General features: G+C 41.1%; 1 protein-coding gene across 2 annotated transcripts in view; it reads right to left on the bottom strand.

The window, feature by feature from the left end:
* Positions 1 to 970: 970 nt before the first annotated feature.
* The window catches only part of PRKCD (protein kinase C delta), a 60581-nt gene continuing 38121 nt past the window's right edge, over positions 971 to 23430 (bottom strand). Inside the window, exons 3-18 of one of the 2 annotated variants that reach the window (XM_053954052.1) lie at positions 22478 to 22677; positions 21164 to 21224; positions 12621 to 12777; positions 11954 to 11985; positions 11218 to 11303; positions 10799 to 10928; positions 10116 to 10216; positions 8865 to 8961; positions 8427 to 8557; positions 7595 to 7768; positions 6986 to 7077; positions 5410 to 5472; positions 4116 to 4254; positions 3093 to 3281; positions 2731 to 2859; positions 971 to 1498 (exon numbers count right to left, since the gene is read on the bottom strand). In XM_053954052.1, the coding sequence (XP_053810027.1) occupies positions 1340 to 1498; positions 2731 to 2859; positions 3093 to 3281; positions 4116 to 4254; positions 5410 to 5472; positions 6986 to 7077; positions 7595 to 7768; positions 8427 to 8557; positions 8865 to 8961; positions 10116 to 10216; positions 10799 to 10928; positions 11218 to 11303; positions 11954 to 11985; positions 12621 to 12777; positions 21164 to 21224; positions 22478 to 22677 (1940 nt within the window). In that variant the 3' untranslated portion in view covers positions 971 to 1339. The remainder of the gene's footprint in view (positions 1499 to 2730; positions 2860 to 3092; positions 3282 to 4115; positions 4255 to 5409; positions 5473 to 6985; positions 7078 to 7594; positions 7769 to 8426; positions 8558 to 8864; positions 8962 to 10115; positions 10217 to 10798; positions 10929 to 11217; positions 11304 to 11953; positions 11986 to 12620; positions 12778 to 21163; positions 21225 to 22477; positions 22678 to 23430) is intronic. The other variant, XM_053954053.1, reaches the window with a different exon arrangement.

Raw genomic sequence — 23430 nt, 5'->3', positions numbered from 1 at the left:
TGCTGCAGGCTCAGATGGCATCCAAGTCATGCTGGCATTACTTGAGTAATGCACTAATAGCACTAAGCTAGAGCTGTTCTTCAGGAGCAGAACAAAGGCAGCAGTGTACTATTTTGAATCTCTACAAAGTATTACAGCTTTCTGCTGCTCTTTCAGCAGGATTAACAGTCTGAAATTACCCAGAAGCTCCAGGGTGCTCCCAAGAGTTCTGTAGCATTCTGTAACTCTTGGATGAACTGACACATGTACATTTTTTCTGCCTGCTCAGTGTGTTGAGAAAATCAAGTCATTTGCAATAGTGTTACAAGATACAGAAAGCTCCTGAGAAGCAAAGAAACCTTGCTTCATCCTGAATTTTATGAGCTTGACTGCAAGGCGAAGCTTTTGGAAGGAGCTTTACAAGTAATTACATTAGTTTTTCTTTCTCTCTAAGGGCTAAAAATCAAAATTCAGAAGTAGGTGTTGCAGGACAGCAGGATCTGGTTTTGTGCCCTTCGAACAGTGAGCAAGAGGAGCCACAGCACAAATAAAACTGGAAGAAGGATTTTGTGTTTGGCAGTTAAACAGAATCATTCCTCAGGCAGAGCAGGCAAGTAACTACAGTCATTACCTGGGTTCTGTCCTGCTGTGAATGTTGTGGCTGTTAGCAGGAAGTGGCATTTAGTGGCAGAAACCTGCATTTCCAGGCAGGATGGGGCTGCTCTGGGATGCTCAGGCCTCTTTGTATCACGCTTGGGCTGCCTTGGAATAAATTTATTTATTCAGCAAAAGCACCTCTGAGCTGTTTCCCACAGCAGCTGGTGTTACACTAGGAATCTCTGCTTTCTCTTGACACTTCCTTTTGTTTATTCCACAAAAACAAGAAATATTTTAAGAAAGTGATCAGGGCTGACCAAGCATTATTTTTTCACTGTACTTTAAAGACCACTGGAGTTAAATGGTATATTGCTAAAAATCATAGAGCCATGAGTGAAAGTTACATTAAACTTTCTTTTAATTGAAGACAAATAAAAGAACCAAGGGCTCAAACACATTTTAGAAAGACATCATCTGTCCTCTAATGTCTTCTCTCGAGCAAAATATACAGCACATATATATATATATACCATAACTATATTCAAGTACCAAACAGATTTACATTTTCCCAAACAGAGAAAATAATGCACATGATTCACATACCTTAAACCCAACCATGCATAAAAACACTGCCAATAAATCAGGAGTTGAACATAATTCATCACACTACGGTGTATTATTCTGAAGTATCGACATCGTTGAATGCATTAACACTTGGGAGTCTGGTTTGTAACCCTGCTTTAAAGTCCAGCTGTTCAGAGACTTACTTGTTCAAGATCTGTTCAAATTTTGGGTTAATAAAAGAAAATCCATCAAATGCAGACTGATCCATGGACTCAATCAGGTTTTTGTCACTGTAAGACAGTTTTGGCTTCTCGCTCAGAAATTCTCTGTCAAAGTTGTTGTAGTCACTTGCTGATTTCTGTATTAGAGAGGGAAGAAAGTTTGAGACAAACTTTGGATTTTCTTCAAGAACAAATTACTTAAATACAAAATGTTGTGAAGTTAGTCTTTTAGCTCCCTCCCTCCTTCCCCTGCTTTAGAGAAAAAAAAAATCTCATTTTAACCTATTTTAACAGGACTGTAAGACTCTGACTGGGCGCTTCCTTATTGTTCATTGGAAACCAACAGAAAATCCAAATCCAGGTTGCTTTGCAGAAGAAACCTGGATTTGGGATAACACTAGGTTATTACCCAAAGATTATCTGTTGACAAAAGTAATGCAGCATTAACTTACACAGCAGACCAACATTTCTTGCCGTTAACTAAAATGTTTAAATTCCTGACAACATTTTACAGGCTGTACTTGTTCAGAGAATAAAGCAATGCCCTACAGCAGCTGTTTTGCGTTTCATAAATATTCATGTAACTAGAAACTGTTCTACACTCTAAACCACCAAAGATTTCCCACTTCTCTGGGAACAAGCAACACAAAACCTTGTGTGTTTGAAGGGGACAGCTCTCCTCCATAGAATACATTTTAAAGAGACTGTTGCCTCCAGACCATTTCACCTGTTCTAGGAACAGGCTGGAGAAACACTGGCTTGGGTTTTTAACCATGTGAGCTGAAGCAGCATCATCCCGCTGTGATACAGACTGAGTTACAGTCTGTTCTGCAGGTGGTTTTTCAGGTAACATCAGGCATGTACATAAATTCCAAGTTCAGTAGCTTAGAGAATGCTGCTGCTTTCCCCCTTGGAGATGCCTGGGTGAGTTTGAAGCAGCAGAGATTTAATGCTTGCACAGCGTGCCTGCAGTAGGTAGCAGCTGAGCAGCCTGGAGCTACTGCTGCTCCTCCCATGTGGCAGCAGTAAGAAAAGCATTTCAGAAAAGCAAACCGCGAGGAACTGTGAACATTCCAATGCAGCGGGGAGCGGAGATCAAAGCTATCTGTTGGTTTTCCTGAACATTTCATCCATAAAGCTCCTTGAGAGCAATAGGAAGATGGTCTTAACAGGAAGATCGCAGGGCAGTCAGAGGAGTACAGTGCACCTGTGTATAACTGAACCATCCTAGAACAGCGGGCTTACAGATACACAACTTTCTCATTTGTAAAATGTGAGGGGAAGATGGCAGTGGGATCTTTTGTGCAGGTACAGAATACCCCTTACCCCTGGGCTGCTGTTTACTAAGAACAAAGAACAGCCCACTTACCACTTTTGGCCTGAAGGGAGGGTCCATCTCCCTCTTCTCTAGTGCTGTCCAGTTGATTGTTTTGAAGAAAGGATGGTCTCTGATATTCCCAGTGACCCCAAGTCGTTTTGCTGGATCCCTTTCAAAGAGCTGCAGGAGAAGACACCCAGTAAAGAGCTGCTACGAAGGTACATGGCAGTGGAAGAATTACAGGTGTGGTGTTAAAACAACTAAGGGTGCTGGCAGCAAACAGAGCATTAGGAATTAATTTGACCTGGCTTTCCCTTTGTAAGAGCAATTTGCTGATAACAGCTCCTTTATTAGGAGAGTTGTCTCTCCCTGCACAGAGACAGTACCAGGATCCCAAGGATCATCAGTCCTACCTTTTCTAAGATATCCTTTGATTCCTTGGTAATCCAGCGTGGGTAGTGAGGGGTGTCCACTCGGATTGACTCAAACAGTTCATCTTCATCATCCCCATGGAAAGGGGACTGGCCAATCAGCATCTCGTACAGCAGCACCCCAAAGGACCACCAGTCCACAGAGAACGTGTACCGCAAACCCTGCAGGATCTGGGGCCACACAGGAGGGGGTACAGGTAAGGGCTAAGAAGCAGCAATACATCCCCAAAATCAGGAGATTTTTCAAGAGGTATTTCAAGAGAGAATCTTTAATGACTAGAGCACTTAGGGAAAAATAAAAATCCATCTCTCGGGAAATTGTGGACAGTGATGCTGAGCTGTGGTTTTACCCTAGGCTGCTGTTTGTGGGAATGTGGCCAGCTCCATGGACAGGTCTTTGCTCTCATTCAGAAATTTTCTCCCTTAACTTTAAATAACCATAGACTTAAAAAACATCCTCTCTAGTTTCTTTACAGGATGAAGAGAGAAGCAAGTAGTGATGCAAAGTAGATTCCTACAGAAGTATTTGACATAATTTATAGTTTTAAAAGCTAAATACCTTAGTTGAGCTGCTTTGCAAATGAGATAAAAAAATAATAAAAACAAAAACTAGCACACAGAATGAAACTGTGAGATTCCCCTTAAAAGCTCCTTTTGTTTTGAATTCTGGTTGTTTGCACAGGCACAATTCTCTTCTCCATCTGCAGTGCACATATAGTTTCATTCTGCAGGAGCCTCATGGGTGTGCTGGCTACACCTAACTCCCATCTCTTAAAAAACTGAGCATTTTAACTTTCCAAACCCACATTTTTTTAAACTACAGCTACAGAATATTTTAAAATCTCAAGTACCTTCTATAAAAAACACAGATACAATTTTTTGCTCTGATTTTTACCTCTAATTAGACTTGGGCTTTTCTGAATTATTAGTCTATAAACATGTGATTGATCACAGCAGCTCTTGTGCCTCAGGGCACTAATCCAGCAGTGTTTGTGCCATACTGACCTCGGGAGCGATGTAGTCAGGGGTCCCACAGAAAGTGCTCGCCTTGTTGTCACCAACAACGTTTTCTTTGCACATTCCAAAATCAGCTATTTTGATGTGGCCTTCTTTATCAAGCATCACATTGTCCAGTTTTAGGTCTCTGCAAAAAGTGTTTTTAAAATGTTGTGCTTTAAGTAGTTTGTGTAATCAGATACACACAGGTTGTTCACTGATAAACACCTCTCCAACTGCACACACAAAGGCTTTTCCAGAAAAATAAAACATCAACACAATCCATCCAAAATGGTACTTTTGTGCTTTGAAGGCATGAGGGACAAGGGAAGAATTCTCTCTTGTCAAAGAAAAGAAGAGGCTGAGGTGCATATATAGAATGTGACCATTTAATCCTCCACATGTGCTTTCAGATGCAGAAGCACAGCCAGAGCTTCTGTTGCTGCTGGAAGGTGGCAAGAGTGAATGCCCCAGCAGCTGACACAGCAGTGCTGCACCAGCTCCAGGGCTCAAAAGGAGGATTGTGCTGGATTCTGAGAGCCTTTGGCAGGAATTGGATTGTTTGAAACCTGCCCAACTCTTAACACTACCTGTGACTTGCTTCTGGTTACAGCACAAGCTCATGTGTTGTGGCATGGCCTGTGAAGGTTCCTAGTCATGTCTTTTCTCAGAACAACACTATTCAACCAAGAAAGAGCTTTTTTCCCAGCAGTTTCCAAAAGCTACATTCCCTCCCTTTGACCATGCTGCATTTTTTGTCCATCTGGCTGCAAATGCACATACCAAGGAGGGCAGGCTGAAGAGAAACTGAACAGCCCTCTGCTTACCAAGGGCTGAAATAGAGCAGAGAATTTCACATAAGAACAGGGCAGTCTTTTCTCCTGGGTAACTGAAGTTCCCAGTACCAGCAGTGGATCAGGGTTTGGCCCTTGATGCTTCAACCTGGTGAGGCAGAAGCATCAATGTTGTGGTTTCACCAGAAGGCAAAAGCAGGGAACTTTCACCTCGGTGGTTTGCTCAAGGAGCCTCTCCCTCACCTCCACACTACTTAGACTCATGATTTGAAGGTGGTGTTTGAAAATAACTGAAACAAAACTGCTTTTGTGTAACACAAATCCCATTCCATCATTCCAGTTGCCAGGGAAAAAACCACACAAATATTCATCTCAGGCATATTAATGGCCTTGAACTACATCAGATCTCTGACAAACAGCTTGTGTTTGTTACATCAGTCAGGAATTCAAAGATGCATGAAGTGCTAAGACAATTCCCAGGTCCCAGCCTGGAGCTAGCTGGTACTCACCTGTAAATAATGCCTTTGCTGTGAAGAAACTGGAGCCCACATAAAATTTCAGCTCCGTAAAACCTGAAAAGACCAAAACATCTTTTAATCTTTGCTCGGTTACAACAGTCAATGCAGGCAGCCAAAATAATGCTGTGGGCATCTCTTCATGGAGTGAGAAGCACTGTACACATCTTTAAATCCCAATGTCTCTGTGTTTCTGCAGCCAGATGCTGTAACCTGCAAGGTGATCCCCTCACCACACATCGGCAGTGTCCAACACCAAACAGCAGAGGGGACACGGCAGCAACTGCTGTAAGGCTTCATGCCACTTCCCTCAGGGAACACCATCCCTGTCCTCCTTAGTAACAGTCTTTGTATGGTTTTAGGGATAGGCACGTGCCTTTTCAAAGAGAGCTACTGGGAGCTCAGCCCTCCAGGATTGCTGCAGGAGGGACTGGGCACCAATGGCAAGGTTAGAATTGGGCCTCACCCATCTCCCTCTGCACCTGCCTGCTCACAACAGACACACTGAAAAATGCCATCACTTCAGGGGCACTCTCCTCAAAAGAAAGGGGTGATAATCTAGGGGACATGAAGGAAAATCTGAAAGCATGCTTCCCTCTGCCCCAAAAAGCATACTTTTTTTTTAAATTGGAAAAATAGAAAACTATTTCAATGTCTGTATAGCAGATGAATGTTGCTCCAAAACAAATAGCACAGAATATACCCGGAGAGGATGCCAGATGCACAGATGCTTGCTGGCATGCAGGTAAGATGGAGGGGCTTTATCCATATTTTTGCTGGGGAGAGTGAGAAGGGAGCTGACCTATACAACTGGCTGCTGTTGATGCCAGACTTCTTGTGATCCCATCCAGTCAACAATTCTAAGTGCAGTGCCAGTAACAGAAGTAATTTTCCTGGGGCTTACAGACAGGTCCAGTACTCTGCACTGTTACTTTTTAAGGTTTACATGCCACCCCTTCAATGATGCCATTATAACACCCATGGGTTTGGATGAGAGAAGTAGAAACTGACCTCAAACTAAAAATGATAGCTGAAGTAACAATAATACAATATTTTTGCATCCTTTAAAGATCACTGGAGCTGAAAACTTAAGTCACAGATAACTGACACAAGTGCACTTACTAAACAAAGTGCTTACCCATTTAATTAGCGTCTCATGGAATCTACAGTTTTTTGTACTATCATGTCAATTTAGCAATAGCAGTAAATAAGTGTTGAATCTTTTCCCCCCATGCTGTTTTCCATTTTTTCCCATCAGAATACTGTCCCTAAAGTTCACTGAAGCTGTGCCTTTTGCTTTTCAGTGCTGGCTTATGTTGCAATTTATTTTGCACCTCCAGGAACAAGCACCCCATAAAGTACAACACCACACTGTTATTAAATTAAATTAAAACAGCCCCACTGCACACATCAAGTGAACTTCATTGTATTCAACCAGTGCCTAGAAACATATTTTCAACCATCAGCCACTGAAACTTGACTGCAGGTAAGGAGGGGCACAGAACCAGAAGCCATAAACCCACAGATGAAATCATGCATGGAGGTAGGGAATGAAGGGCTGAGGACTCACGTTGCTCTGTAGAGGTCGAAACGCCCCTTGTCTTGGATGTGGAACATCAGGTCTCCCCCATTCAGGAACTCCATCACGAAGAACAAATGATCCTTTAGCAGATAACCAGGGAATGGAACAATTACTGATGCTATCCAACCATAAATGAAGTAGCAATGTGCCTGCAGAGGACCAAGCAGCCACCTCCATCTTCTCCTGAAGAATTTTTGGTTTTATGCACCCCTATGAGGCTCCTACAGAGTTGAGTGGCCTGGTCTTGTAAATGTAAATAGCTGATCCTGTATTCTGTGGGTTTCTAGGCTTAATACACACTGAAACAGACCTACTAAGTCATCCTTTTCCCCTCACCGAGGGTAAAGCTCAGATGAAGGACTTAAACTCCTTCTTATTCCAGATTGCACACATGTTTTTCTGATTTTATTTTGTCTTTATCAAGGTATGTTTGGGCATACTCATATTTACTTTCCACTAGGCCCATGAATTGCACAGAGCACAGGAAAAGGACATTTAATTCTTGCATCACTAAATTACTTTAATTTGACTGCTGGTATCAGCATCCATTAAAGGCTCAATCTGTTGTGCTGCTGTCACCATTTAAATTTTTCTTACCTTTGTCTGAAACGTGCAGTAAAGATGTGTGAGAAATGGATTTTCCCAGGCAAGAGCCAGGACTCTCTTTTCCACCATGGTACATTCCACGTCATCATCAATTAGCACCACGTCCTTTTTCAGAGCTTTGATAGCAAAGAATTCATTCTTCCCTTTCAGCTCTGCAAGCAGAACCTACAAGAAATAAAAGATGAGAGTACAGCACGTGTAGGAAAGACTGGTGCTGATTTATCAGGGAGGGAAAGCCAAAGGTGTTCATAGCAGGTGCACTGACAATTAAAAAATACATTTACATGGGAAAGATGAGGGAGGTTTGGGAAGGTGAAGCTGCTGGACACAGATGAGGAGATGGGGCTCAAGGACCATGTACCACAGGCAGTTTTTCTGTCAATGCCTGGTGAGTGTATGAACAGCAGCCATGTAAAGCCTGGTCTGTCACTAGAGCTGCAGCTTCAGAGACAGCAGGACAGAGCCTGTGGAGGTCACACTGCTCTCCCAAACGTCCCTGCCACTGCACTGGGGCATTGTGAGGCTGTTTCTGTGTGGAGGGAACAGAACTAAAATGTCCATTTGCACTGCATATGTGCATTAAAGGGCAATTCCTCTGCCTCAGTACTAAACACTGACAAACTGCTGGGCACAATGAATCACTTTGGGGTTTACACAAGATCCAGCTGATGAATTTCCAGTGTCTTTGACAAAGATGTCTACAAACAATTCTGTTAGAAGATTACTGACCCAAAAAGCTGTGAGACCTTCTGGTTAAAGGAAACAGCCCATCACATTGCAGATCAAGCCAGGCAGACACCTGAACTCTCAGTTTGTCACATACCTTTCCAAAGCTTCCTTTCCCCAGCACCTTGTGGAAGACAAAGCTGTCTATGTTGAATTTTCTCCTTGCAGCTCTTGGAACTGGTTTGGTTGTGTTTACCTCCCAGAGCTTATCATACTCGCTGTTATCTGCTGAGCAAAACAGAGAGGGGAAAGTTCAGGGGATGCAGGAACCCTGCAGGACTCAGAGCCCTGGATAAAAATGAGGTACTGACACAGCATTTCAATGCATCTGCTGCTGGAATTATTGGTGAACCGAAATATAAGGGACAAGTCCTGGTAAACTTTTCATGTGGCCAGGAGATGGTAAAAAGAAAGACATGCTGCTTTTTTTAACAGCACTTATTAAAAAAATTGTCTAACACAAGGCAAAAATGAATAACTTCTTAAATTGTCTGGTAGGTCAGTGCCTGTATTGAAGCATTGTCTGTTTCCTCACCTGTTGTGTCTCCTCCTGGAGCTTTATGTTTCTTATCAAAATCTTGATAAATACCAACACTTTCTACAGATCCAGAATCAGACCTTCGTGTAGATTTCTGGGGAAAAGGGCAACATTTGAAATTATATTAGCACTGTTACTTCAGAAATAGAGTAAATAGCTTTAAATGTAACATGATGGCAGCCTAAGCCTTTCTTTTTAATTATCAACTCCCAGTATATATGCTTTCTCAAGAAGTTTGTTCACAGACTATTTAGTCACCTTCTTTACAGCTTCACATCAGCCATTCGCTTTATTTCCTTCACTGTAAGAAAATAAGTCACTGAAATTCCTGAACAGTCCATGTTCCATTTTCATTGTGAAATTATTAAAGGTATAATGGTTTCAACCACAGTGGAAAGGACCTGAACTGTGGGAAAACGTCCCCTTGGATGTCTGTTCATGTGAAAGAGGAAATGGGAATCACTGTTTTACTGACATGCTGAAGTCATATCTGGATGTGACATCTGTCCTTAGCACAGGGAAAAACAACTTTTACATATGGGAGATCCCTGAGATCAAATTTCAGTAATGAAAAGATTGAGCCCCTGTGTCATGAGAGAGCTGCCACAACAGCTCTCACTGTTTTCAAAGTAAATATCCTGTGAAAGCTTAGGAATACACATCTCAGAGGAAGCACTGTTGGCTTTTGTGATATATTTCTCTGTTTTATTTCAGAACTTGTGTCTGAATTTTTATTTGCAGACGTTGACCACAAAAGAATCATGCTGCAGCAGGAGATGAACAATGCAAGCTATAGGGCCAGAGGGGTTTTCTGTGTTTGTGTATATATATTTATATCAGATGAATAAAAAATGAGACCAGGTGGTATATTTCTCCTTATTCACTTAATTCTATCATTCAAGTGGAATTTTAAAGTTGAAGCATGTAAAAACAGATTTTCAGCATTATGATGCCACTGATTAACCCATTAAACAGAAATGAACAGAATAATCTTGGCACTGCAGAAGAACAAAATTGGATTTCAGGAAGCCACACACCTTTTAAAAAATTGTTTAAGTGGCATACCCCTTCCTTATTTCAGTTTCAGGCTATTGATATCTTTGTTAGTCTCTCTAAGTGTCAAATTAAAAAAGACAAAGCTGTTTGCATTTCCTCTTTTCCAAATACAGTTTCCCATAAAAGATGATGTGGAAACCCACGAATGCTCTGAAAACAAGTCATTACCTGAGAAATGGCAATAAAGCTTACCTGGCTAACTTGATTTAAAGCTTCAGCTAGCAACTTCTGGTTTATTCCACATAAGTTTGCCACCTTCTTCTGGCATTTATGATGCACATTCATCCCACATTCTAAAATAAATGTAAGGATTGTTATCAAGCATCAGGAAAATACTGACATTACAACAAAGAGGGCTGTTCTGTGCAGTTCAGAAACCTTCTTTTAAAATTAGACTGGACATGGACCTGTCATTGCTACCAAAATTGCAGTTTTTATCCTTTAACACATGAAGGTTTTTCCCTTCCCTTTCACAAGGGAAAAACCTCCAATCATCATTACTTTATTCTCAAAATCTGTGACAATAAGGATCATACTGCCTTTCTGTGGGAGAATTATAAAAGCAGTATTTACAGTAAATGCTTTGAATGCACTTTGAGATGCTGTGCTGAGTCAGTCTCCAAATTTCAGCTACTACCAAAGCAGTAATTTTGATAATGCTCAAGATTACACCTCTGCAGCGTTTCCTGACTCCTCCAATAGCTCACCTTGGCTGAGCTGTCCCATGAGCCCAGTGCCTGTGTCTCTCTTTTGTACAAAAGCTTTTTAACCCCATATGGATGAGACGAATCCCACCCTACACGCGACCACCAGCAGACCCAGTGGGGGAACACTGGAAAAACACTGAGAGCTGCCAGCTCCCTCCTCCTCCTCACCTTCACACTTGAGCCCTTGCTTGACCAGCCCCCAGAGCAGGCTGCCACAGTGGTCACAGAAGGTGGGGCTCATGTAGTTGTAGACGCGGAAGCGGTGGGGCATGTCGATGTTGAAGCGCTCCTTCTGGAACTGAGCACAGGCACAACCATTCCACCTCAGCCCTGCTCCCTCCCCAGCAGGGAGATGGCTCTGCCCACACACAGCACCCACTCCTCAGAGCTCTCAGCTGCTTTGCTTACTTGGAAGCTTTGCCTGCTGCCTGTTACAGAACTTTACACAACTTTAAACAAAGACAGAACCTTGGTTTGTACAGCCAAACATCTCCCAGATGGAGTTGTCAGCTTCTGTACGAGGTTTTGTTAGTTCAGCAATGTTTAATTACATAATTACACTCTAAATATATTGTTTCAGCTCTTACCATTGTGTCCCTGCTGTTGGCTGCAGTACCAGTACACCTCCCAATGATTTTATCAATGCATTTCTTATGAATAGCAGCATTGCATTCTTCAAGACATGCAAAAGGGAAAAAAAAGGATTCATTCAGATAATAAATACGTGGGATGAGGTGTTTGCATTTAATGGCAGAATGTGAAAATCACACTCCTTTCCCATCATACTATATACACCAGAAGTTCATTTTCTATCAAGATTATAATATTTTTTTAAGCTGGTTCCTCCGCCCCTTTTCTTTTACCATAAACTTTATTTCTAAATGAAATCAGCAATGCCCCCAGCATTTGATAACAGAAGGACAGTATTATGCTTTTGAGATTTGCCCTTTGATAGCTCCTCTCTGCTTGGAGCAATGCACAGATCTATGCCAAGTCAAAGGTGATTTTCAATTCAGCTGTAAAACCTCTCAATAGCTGTAATTCACTTTAGAAAAGGGTTCACAAAAAACTGCTGTCATAAATGAGTGCAACATTTCAATAGCATCACACACTTCTGAGAAGAATAGCTAAGTCTAAATCTTGATACTGAAATCCCAGGTAGGAATCATAGGTTCCTTTGGTTATTGTGCAAAATTGATATTTAACTTCTACTACTACCCATAGTGATGATGCATTGTCCCATGCATATTTACAGAATTTTTTTAAGATCTCCAGATTCATGTGGAAAGCAACATAAGATTAAAAAAAAAAAAATCAACTTACGTCTACATTTGTATCCCTGCTTGTTGAGTCCCCTGAAAAACAAATTATAAAAAGGGAAATCAATACATTTCCTGGACTAATAGATGTCTGGTGTTTATTTTCTCCATGTCAAACAACCAATTAATAAATAGGTCTAAGTTCTGGTAATGAGAATCCTCTGTCTTAGGACAGCAGTGTTTAGAAGATAAGGTCCTGTATTTGATAGACCAGCAAACCAGGAGGAATACCCAGAAACAAGTTTTCAATCACATGGAAAATCCTCCCCACCTAATTTAGGATAAAACCAGCTTTACTATGAAAGGGATCCAACTTCTCTGTGGGTCTCTAGGCTGCCATCAGTCACTTCACATCTCAAAGTCTGGCCATTATTTTTCAGACCCACCCCTCTTTGTTCTCCTGTGGCAGAGCTGCTGATGATCATGGCCAGATATCACTTGATGCTGATGGAGTTTCTGCCTATTATTTCAGTGGCAAAAATGTTCAAGCTCTATTTCTCAGTGTGAAAGACAACTATGGTTCTCTTAGGTATAAAAATACCTTTATTGAGTATATAACTTCAATTGCCCAACACAAATTTATTTGTCTTGTTTCATCTCAGTATATCTGAAGCAAATTTTGCAGTAATTTGGCCCTTGGAGCTGGGGGAAGCTTAGATTTTCTTTCTTACCATACAAAGTCTCTGCAGACAGAGCAAAATGTAGGTTGTCCAAAGAAGGTGGCGATAAATTCATGACTTTTGATGTAGTGGATTTTGGCTTGCTTGATAGCTCCTCTCCTGTTGATAGTTACTGTCCCCTCCTCTTCCCTCATCGACTGTCTGCAGTCTGGGGGGGACACAAGAAGACACACTTTTAATACTGCTAGGTATTACAAAGGTTAATATTTGCTTCTCCCAAATGTTCAGTTTGTTTTCCTGTTTCTGTTCATTTTACACCTGCATCCTTTCAGTCCATCAGGAGTAGTACAGGTGCACACACTGCTTCCCAAGGGGTCCCTGTGTTCTCTGCAAGTGCTTCCCACTCCTGCCCACACAGAAAAACCTTCAGCTGATGAACTGAGAGCACAGAGCAGGGATGGAGCACAGTTTTGATAGAGAAGTGACAACCACCATTGTTCCTTGAAAAAAAAAAAATCTATGATTTCTGTTCTGTGATTTTTGCTTAATATGAGTAAGTATTTTATTAGAAACAGGAAGGTCAGCAGAACCCTTTCCATGCTGCTGCTCCACATGTCCTCCTGAACTAGGACTACAGCAGAAATTCAGATGAACTGCTGCAGGACCTTGTGGGTGACCACAGGACCATTCTACTGGAAGATGACTTTCTTCCAGCCTCCAGGATCATTAAGCAGCAAGGACAAATGAGATTTTCAGTCAGACATTTCCATTTTCATGCCTTATAACATTAATGTTTTATCTTTCCACGAGTCCCAGTCTCATTCCTTTCCCCTCCCAGCCCCCATGGAATCAAATTATTCAGTATTATAACAATACTGCCTGCTCCCATCTACTGTAGCATCTAATACTGGATCACATAGAAATCACATGCAGCACTAAGCCAAGAAATAAAACAACAAACAAATTCTCAGGCTCCAAGTCCAGCTGGCTCATACAGGTCCCCATCAGAGGCTATGGTTATTTTCAGTCATTTCCAAGGAAGCTTCTGAGTTTCTTTTACAAAAATGCGAATTTGTGGCTGTAAGACTGAGACACAAACTCAGACTATTTAGTCTTAGGCATTTTTGAAGTCATAGGGGTTTGTAGCAGAGGTAACCTAATGCAGGTATATCAAGAGACTGGGTAACTGGTGATTTAACTTGAGAACACATTTCTTGTCAACTGAAAGGAGCTGTTGAGGGACAATCCTATCCAGCAGGAAAAGATAAAGGCTTGAGCTGGAAACGAGGAACTGATCAACTGCTAACTCCATCAGTTCTGGCCAGCAGCTTGTGGGTCCTAGCCTGGAAGAAATGTGGACATAGTTTACAAAATGCTGTAAAGCTGAGGGCAACAGCATCTTGCTGTGTGCAGGCTGGGAATTTCCACAGCAATGGAGTAAGGAAAAAGCCAGAGGAGCATTTTTCCCATCATTTTTTTAATTAGCTTTGTTGCATTGCTGCCTTTTATCACTATCAGGGGGAGCCTTGCTTTCAGCACTGACAGAAGCAGATTCGTGTCCTTTGCCAAGTCACACTCACTGCAATGCCTGAGCTTACTACAAAGTTACCCAGGGGCTCTGTTTTTCTGGCTGCTAGATGCACTTGGTTCTTGTCATTTGTTTTAGCTGGCTGCCACCACTGCTATTCCAACAGACTGCTGAACCTGGAATACAATCTGTCATGTGCCACCTTTCTGAGTGTCCTAAACTAATTTATCTGTCACAGCCAGCAGCAGCCACACTGCAGCAGCATGTGCTGTCTTAGAAAAGAAATGGCATCATCAGCTCTGATATTGAGGAAAGATTAAGCATATTAGTGAAAAGAAAGTTCAGAAAAGGTCTCCAGGTTTTGCCACTAGGTATTAATGTACTTTTCTGAGAAACTGGCCACCTGGTTCAGAGAAAAAGCCATCCTGACAGCCCCTGAAAGGACCTTCCAGTGTGCACTGTGACAGTCCCTGAGTCACCCCTGCCCCTCCAGGAACAGGATTCCTTTGCCTTGTTCAAACAGGCTGCTGAATTCACCCAACACCAACTCATCAGCTGCTGCACTCCAGCTTGTGGCAGTCTGCAAACTGTGCTATCTGTTTAATCCTGCTGAGCAAACACACAGACCTCACCCACTGCTGCCCAAATGCTTCAGGGAAACCACACTGGTGTGGTGCAAGGGAAGCAAGGTGCTCAAGAGGCAGCAGTACTTCACATAGTTTGCTGCAGTAAAGGATGTCTTGGTAAGGGAGATTTAATCAGTAACAGCAAGGAAGCAGAGAAAGGCCTTTTGCTTTATGGCAGTTTTCTGAGGAGATCACCTGTGATGCAGCAAATTACCAGACAAAAGCCTTTCTAAAGTCCATAACAAGCAAACCAAGTGTTTAGTGAGGAACAAACACCTCATGCTGAAATACTTGGAGCAATTTAGTATTGCTGATACTCTGTGCAGAAGTCTCTGACAAAACTTGATTAATTTAAGGGATACACCAGTGTTTCCTCCCTGTCTGAAGCCCTGACATCAAACTTAAGAGAAATACATGAGACTGACACTTATTTCTTTGAGAGGGTAGTTATATAACCTAATCACTTTGGGTTTTTTTTTTTTCCCTCTTTTTTTTTTTTTTATTTTGCATGTTTTCCCTAGGTATATTTTAATGGGGAAGACTCCTTTAGCACAGCAAAACCTCAAAATCTGCATGTGAGGACACACAGACTTTACAACCAGCTGCCTTGTTCGATGCCTTTACCAAAACCAACCACTGTAGCAAAGAATAGCTGAAAACATTGTCTGGTTCAGAAGCAGCTGAGGGCTTTGGAGAGCAGCTGTAAGGTTCATCAGGAGTTGAGGTGGCTCTGAAATTATGGCATAATTTCAATTTACTATGGGCATGTTTAACAAGTTATCTTTAATGTGTAAATTGTCTTTAATGTGTATTGCTCCAGAAAAGTTTTAAGCAGCTCAGCCAGCAGTGGAGTTAACTGGAGAATAAAGGCTTAATTTCAGAGATGCAGAGACAATCAAGAATTGCAGGGAAGTAACTTTCACAACAGCTGTATGGATGCAGGGTGGAGATACACAAGGGGTATGGAAAAACACAAATGGAAAAACTTTGCTTCCCCCTCCAAGCAAGCCAGGATTTCCATAAATGAAATGCTTGTCATGAACCAGCACATGGTCAGCAAGAGCAGGTACAGAACAGCTGAATCAGCAACTAGGGCCCAGGTGACCTCTGCAGCCTGGGGTTGACATGAATCATTCTGCACCCAGCACACACCATTAAACATAATCTATTTCCTCTGTTGAGAGCTGTGGTTAATATTTATCACGGACATGTTCATCTATTTCAAGGTCCCTTCTCAAAACTTGCAGCTGATCTGACACAAACGCCCAGAACTCCTCTGTGCTGAAGAAACCGCGAGGCAGGGCTGGGAATTGGCAGTGAGCTCCCCGGACTGCTGTAAACACCCCCTGCATTCTCTGTTCAGCTGCAGTGCCTGTCCTGCTCAACATTTCACAGTCCCCACAGCCACACAACACCCAACCCACTGCCTGGAAAACATTTACTACAGTAATCGTGCTGGGGCTCTGCTGAGCTGTAATAAACCTCAAGGTGAGATATCACGTTGTCTCAATTGAACCTCAAAAGTCCAAAGACAAAGGAAAACCTCAGGATAACCCTACTCGTTTTTCTTAAAAGAAAGAATTGCAAAAAAATATTTACCCTCTTCAGAGTTCATTTTTCATTTTAACCTGCTTATTTCATGGTGCTGTTCGTGAAGAGGAAAGAGAACAGTGCTACTGTCAGAGTCTGGGAACCAGACTTCAAACAGGGACAGGAAAGGCATTTTTTGAGCTGGTTGCTCAGGCTGAGATTTGTCTGAAACTTTATAATTAATTACAAACACCACTAACATTTCTGTTCAGTGTCTGTCTCCTTCTGCTGTTCTGCAGCCTTGCACTTGGCTTTGTTTGAAAGTTAAGTGCACCTTCAGGTCAAGAAAAATATTAATCTCTCAGAGCAATCATTAAAAGGGAAAGCTTGTTCCTGACAAAGAGACTTTCCCAGTATGGACTGTCTCAGAGACATACTGCTCTTTAACCTGGTCCTAGAGAAAGATCATCTGTTAAAAAAAACTCCCACCCAACCAAACCCAAAAATCCCAAGAAACCATTTACAGAAGTAGAAGTTCCCCAAAAGCCTACAGTTCTGTGACATGAACTTGCTATGTCAAATCATTCTGATCTTTGTGCTACCCCTCTAAAGAGGTTTGGGTTGGAGCATTTAGTTGCAATGCCTGCCACAGGCAGGGATAACTTGTACTAGACCAGGCTGCTCAGAGCCCCATCCAGCCTGGCCTTGAACAAATCCAGGATGAAGTCCTGCCATGGCCCTGAGCTGCTGCTGCTCTGCAGCTACTTCAGGGTATGTGTGCAACCTTTCCTAGGCATCACTGACACCAATGGCCTGGTAGAGAAGTGTAAAACAAAACACCAGCTTTAACAAGCCCTGCTTTTCAATCCAGGATTAAAAACCCCAAAAACCAAACACACTCCAGCCTTTGTGGTGCTCCCACCCACCCGGAGCTGCAGTGTGAACACAGCCCGTGCTCAGTGTACACAGCTCTTGTTTTACAGCTCAGTGTTTTGCTAAATGCTTCTGCAGAGACCTTTGGTATCTCATTTGTGATAATAAAACCAGGAATAAACTGGAAAATGGGTCTTTTCTCTTCTTCAAATTACACAGTAAAACCAACAGATACAGCACCTCAATATACAGCTACAGATTTCAAGCATCTCAAACTTCTACTGAAGGTACAAACTATATCAGATTTTCTGTGCTCCACACAACATGTTAGCTACCTTAGGAACCACAGACACACCAACCTGCTATCCATGCAATCACTACATCTGCAACTGTCTGATTATCTGAGAGGAATATCAGAAGATAAAGCCTGCAGAATTTTTTTGTTCAATTCATGCAATCGCACTTCTGCTGCAGATTAAAGGAGATGTGAGGTGCCACTGAATAACCTCCACATTAGCCAAATTTCTAGAAATGGCATTTTCTCAGTTAAGTGATTAAATCATACCAACATCCCCATGTGCAATTATAAGGTTCAGTTCTGGCTCTTCAGCCCTCATCACTGTTATTTATTAAAAATGTGACCATCCTTCCATAACGCACCTCATTCGTAGAGATACTTTCTTCAACTCTTACTTTAGGCTCATACAATATTCAGACTGAAATGGCAAATCTGTTATTTACCCTAGTATTTTTCACAGATAACTCAGAAAAATGCTGAAGTCTCATGCTTCCCCAACACTCAACACACAGAGAGCAAGATATTCAAAATATATGCAGCTCTCTGGTTCAGGTCCCTCTCCCAGCATTCAGAGAATTGAGATATCAAAAGTCTGCATGTAAATTACTCACCTTCTGGTACTTCTAATGGCATTTTAAGGAAAAATTTCACTGCCCCTTTCTGCAGGAAGCTGTAGCCAGGAAAACAGCAATTCAGAATTCAAACCCAAGACCCAAGCCCAAAGCTGCTAACACTGCACAAGACACTCAGGAGAGTGAGGTTCTGCGTTTTCTTACATGAGGAGGTCATTAACCACATTTGAATAAACAAAGATCAAGCAAAGCATTAAACTTAGTTCAACTCCCACCTATTAAAACTAAAGCTGCTTTACAGAATTATAATCTAGCTTCAATACTACAACAAGAGAAGGAGGAGTAGAAGGAAAGCAAATTTCAAAATTAAAATTGAGGTTGACACCCTGTTCTCGCATTTCACACACCAGGAGAAAAGCTTTTGAATTTCCAGCACAAGCTCATATTTAAATCACGGGACAGAAGACAAAAAAGTTCCTTGACAGTTCTAAGTCAGGGCTCTGCAGTCCCCATTTTATAAGGTCTAGGAAGAAAAAAAAACTAAGACTGGTAAGACTTTTCATATTCTAAATTAACTGGTCAGGTCACAATCTGGAAAAAGAATATGCAAATGAAAAGTCTCAGTGTAGTCTACCATGGAAGAACCATTAATACCAGCTTATTTTGTGATTTTGTTTTCTAGGAATATACCTGTTAATGGAGCAATAACATTCTTATTTCTCTGCTCTGCACCACTGCAGCAGAGAAAAGCAGCTTTCTCTAAAGGTAGCAGAATGTTTGCTACTTAGAAGAAAGGTCTGAAAAGCAGTAGCTTCAGTTTGCAAAACAAGCCACAGAAAGAATCAGTCACTTTTGTGAAGTGCTTGGAGGTTTTCAAACAAAGGGTAGCACCTATAACTCAAAGATACAAATGGCAGCAATAGAATAAACCAGGGAATACTTTGAATAAACCAAGGAACAACTGAAATACCAGTTTCAGAGCAAGCCTTTTTTAGAATTTTAGAAACACAGCTACCATAGAGATCAGTATGCAAAGGCAGGTCAGAGGGAGAGCAAAGTGACAAGTGCATAGGATGGAATGTGAACTGTCCTGAGCTTCAGCTATTAACTGAGGGGTTCAGCAAGGTGGGGAATGGAGCTTGACACAAACATTCTTGCAATAAACCAGCAAACCTCTATGCTCTCACAGTAGTAATGCTGATTTAACTGGAGACAACATTTACAGTAGTGCAATGATGAGCCAAAAAATCAGTGTTTGCCTATTTAGCAGCATTACACACTGACATAAGGGAGGTTTGCAACCTTGAGGAGGAGTAGTTTGTTAAAATGTATTGATATTTGCAGTGTTCACATTAAAATATCAGATTGAGTGACTTTCCTTCACAAAATGTAGATGTATAAAAGTCTTGAAAGGCAGTTTCCACCACCTCTGTAGTTCAGTTACCAAAAATGTATTGGTGACTAATTTCATATAAAGGAGAAGGTAAATAGGAACTCATTGCAAAGTAAAAGGTCAAAAAAGTGCAGTAAGATGTGAATATTAACTTGCCAATTAGAATATAAATGCATGACTTAATGATCTGTTTGGTATTTAGGCTTCATCCACCACCATCTGCAATCCCTAATACAGGCAATGAAAAGAACTGCAGGAACATTGTATCTATTTTAAAGTTATTTTGATTACTGAGTAAAATTAATGTAGTGCTTTCAGCACACAAGTATTACCTTCCTGCTAACAGCTAATAATAAATTATGGAAGGTTTTCACTTATGCCATCTCTACTTTTCCATATGTCTGCATGGAGAGGAGGAAATATGCTTCAGCCTCATTAAATAAACAACTGAAAATACAGAAACTGGGTTTGTACAGGTTTTCTTGAGAAACTTCTGGGTGTCCAGGAGAAATGGATTTCTCTAGATCACATTAAATATCTACGATCAGAGTACCATTGCCCCATGAAACAGCCTTGCACAGGAAACTATGACAAAGCCCAAGATAAATATTTCCTCATATAATGGCTCATACCAGTTTAAATGCAAACTTGAGAAAAAGCTCTCACTTACAGACTCTTTAAAATCCCAGTATTTTTTAAAAATTTTGCTTTAAAGTGTTGACTTTCTGTAGACACCAAAGCAACAAACATATAGGCTGGGTTTTTTGCCATCACAAAGATAAAACATCACCTCTGAAATGTAACCTATGCACATCACATTCTATCTTCAGTATCTTCTGCACAGAAAGTACAAAAAAGTATGGTATCTTCTCAATGAACTTATTCTAGAGAGCAGAACTGTGCTCCTTCTATAAATGTCTGTGGGGGAAAAAACCCATCCATGCTTCAAAATTTCCTGTTTAGTCTTTCCAGTTATTTATTAACACATACTATTAAAACTTATAAGACTGGTAGGCTAATCTGGCAGACCAGTTAAATTATAATTACAATATTATTCCAAAAAATAAGGATTTCATGACTTCTAGCATGGGAAAAGCTTAAGTACAAGCTGAGCACGTTGTGAGGTTTACAGCATTTCCTTTAGGAAAGGACTCCCCAGATACACAAATCCACACCAAAATTTGGGCTTATCTTGGGTTTATTACTGTACTTGAAGCTTCCCTCCTAGTTAATATCCAAAGAGCCTGTGTAGCTTTCTGGAACAGACAGGCTGTACACTTTTTAAATTGGTATGTCAGATCATTCATTGGATTTGCATTTTAATACTAAACCATTCACTCATTCCTACAATCAGTTTCTGTAATTAGTGAATAGGATGTCTGAATCCCAGGAAACTCAGACCCAATGCTCCAATTCATAAAAAAATTTTCCCACATAAGCTGGAGCAAGAGATTCAACTTCTTTGCACCTAAAAAGGAACAGATAATATATTTTCTATCACATCAAAACATGAGAATTGACATATTAAAGATCCAAAAGTGCCTAAATGCAACAGCATTTAGAAATGAACAAATCCTGCCATGAGTGCATATAACAAAAAAACCAACCCAAACACCTAGAAAGCAAATTAATACAATTAATTAATAAGATTCTACTCAGTACATCAGGTGATTTTTTTTGTAAGCTACATCCTGTGTTCTGCAAAAAAAAAAAAAAAAAAAAAAAACCCCACCTTTTTTCACATAACTGTCTGAAAATAAACTATTGACAATACCTGCATCTTCCAAAAAATACTGCACAGCCATCAGCACCTTCCCCTGAGGCTGAAGGTCAAGCTGTGGAAAGAAAGATAGCAACAGTGAAGTGTGTGGTTGACTGCATCTCTCAGAAATTTAAACAGCTCTTTCTAGGGTATCAAAGTAGACTATTCAATAACTGTTTGATTGCAATCCTCTTCCATATCTCGCTACTGCAGCTGAGTCAGGGGCTTTTATGCTCCTGCTTTTCCTCGTGTGCTGCATTGCTTTGATGTGTCCCCAGGAGTTCAGCATGGTCAGAGTTCACATTGTTTGTCCACGTCCCTTTCCCGTTTCTCCAAAGAAGTTTGTTGGCTTCTGTTTTTACTGTGAGTATACTCAATCTGCACAGGAACCCAGTTTTAAAAGAAGTCTATACAATCCTTTATGTGTTTATTGAGAGTACAAACCATAGTGATATCAAATGCTGTTGCTGGCAATGAAAAAAAGTGGTATAATCAAAATTTATTTTCCTTTCCTCCTCAAAACCATTACACATGGTTTCTGTGGCAAATTCTACAGACCAGCAAAAAAAATAAGTGCCTTTTAAGCCAACAGCTGAGGTCAGTTCCTGTGCTAAGAGTGTAGCCACTAATTCTTAAACTGCTGCCTTCATAAAAGATAAGAAACCCTTAACCATGTAAGAGTGACTTAATCTTCATTTCAGCACAGATCAAAGTACCCCTGGGTTACACTAAATACAACTTGGGATGAAAAATCCAGTCCCCAGATGAAAGCAAACCACAGTTACATTAGATACACCCATGAACATATCCCCAGAAATCCCATCATCCTACTGGGATAATGAGTGAGCTCATCTCTAAGGCAGTGTCTGACACTCAGAACATTTGTTCAGCAAAGTTTACAGAAGGCCAAGACCTCAGTTACAGCTACTAATGCCAGGCTGTGTCTCCACACACAAAAATAACCTTACAGGCTGTGCTAAGTGGTCTCTTTGCTGGCCACGATGTCCAAGTCATGACAGGTTGTACAGAGGAAGTTTAACACTGATGATGTCAATGTGGTACCTGTTCTGTGGATAATAAGCAGAGGGTTTGAGACCACTAAACTGGCTAAAACTGATCACTATTAGCTTTTACTCTTCTGAATAATTGCTCTTGTCTTAGAAATCAAAGTGTGAAAAAAAGCCCCAAGTGTAACAGGTGAATACAAACTAGAGAGATTCTACTGACCTAGGAAAATCTGTAAGCCTAAAAGGCACAAGGCATTCATTCAGCTTGAAAGAAACAAAACTAGGTCAGCAATTCTGAGGAATGAATCTTTTTCCTTACCCAGAACTCTGCTTTGCCATTGCCTTTCTTGCACCGTTCTGCCAGCACTGACACACCCACAGTCACCTCAGACAGTGGCTCTTCTGCTGCTTTCATCAGCACAATCTGGATCACCCGGCCCTCGTAAATGTGGGCGTCAAAAGTTGATTTCCATTCGGGGTACATGGTGGGTTTCTTCTGAACCAGAGTTTTTCCTCTCTCTGAAAGCCACACAAAAAAAAAAAAAAAAAAAAAAAAAAAGAAACTGTAAAATGTATATAGCTCTAGCATTTAAACTCAACAAAATAAAAGAAGGAATACTTGTACTGAAACTACAAGCAGCCTTACTGCTTCTTTTACTGTTATTGGAACCAGGTTTGAATACTCAGTTCAAAGTTCATGACATGGAAGGCAAAGCCCACCCTGATGAACATGCAAAGGCAGTGAAGGGGTTAACATGGAGCTAGAGAGCAGGAGGGACAAACCCTGATGTGGAACTCAAGCTGGGTTAGTCAGTCACAACTTGCCAGGGAACACTTGCATGACTCCATTCTGGTATAAATCTCCATGAAGTGCCATCTGATCATCGTGAATACCTACTGCTACAAGATAAATCTCACACTGACCCAGTTTAAATTAAAACCAGTGTCTGAGAGATGAAAGGCTTCACATTTCATTAATCTACTTCCAAGTTATCCCAACATTTCACTTGTATTCTTAAGTCACTCTCCTTGGCATTGTACTCTACCATGACTGCTACTTTTTAAAGGATATTTCAGGGCCTTTTCTGTCCTCTGCAGTCCATGACTACATCCACATGTAGTCCTTAACTGCCTTGTGTAGTTAAGGAATAACAAAAAAACTAAAATTACCTCCAAAAATGTCCTTTTTTCCCCTTCTTTTTTTTTTTTTTTTGTTTCCTTTAAGAGCATCTCAGCACACTCTTTTGTTAGGAGTTTTACATTGCTGTACTA

Source organism: Vidua chalybeata, chromosome 12 (assembly GCF_026979565.1).
Source record: "Vidua chalybeata isolate OUT-0048 chromosome 12, bVidCha1 merged haplotype, whole genome shotgun sequence".
In the NCBI taxonomy this organism is placed as follows: Eukaryota; Metazoa; Chordata; class Aves; order Passeriformes; family Viduidae; genus Vidua; species Vidua chalybeata.
The sequence above is the reverse complement of the archived record's forward strand: the minus strand, read 5'-3'. Positions and strand labels throughout refer to the sequence as shown.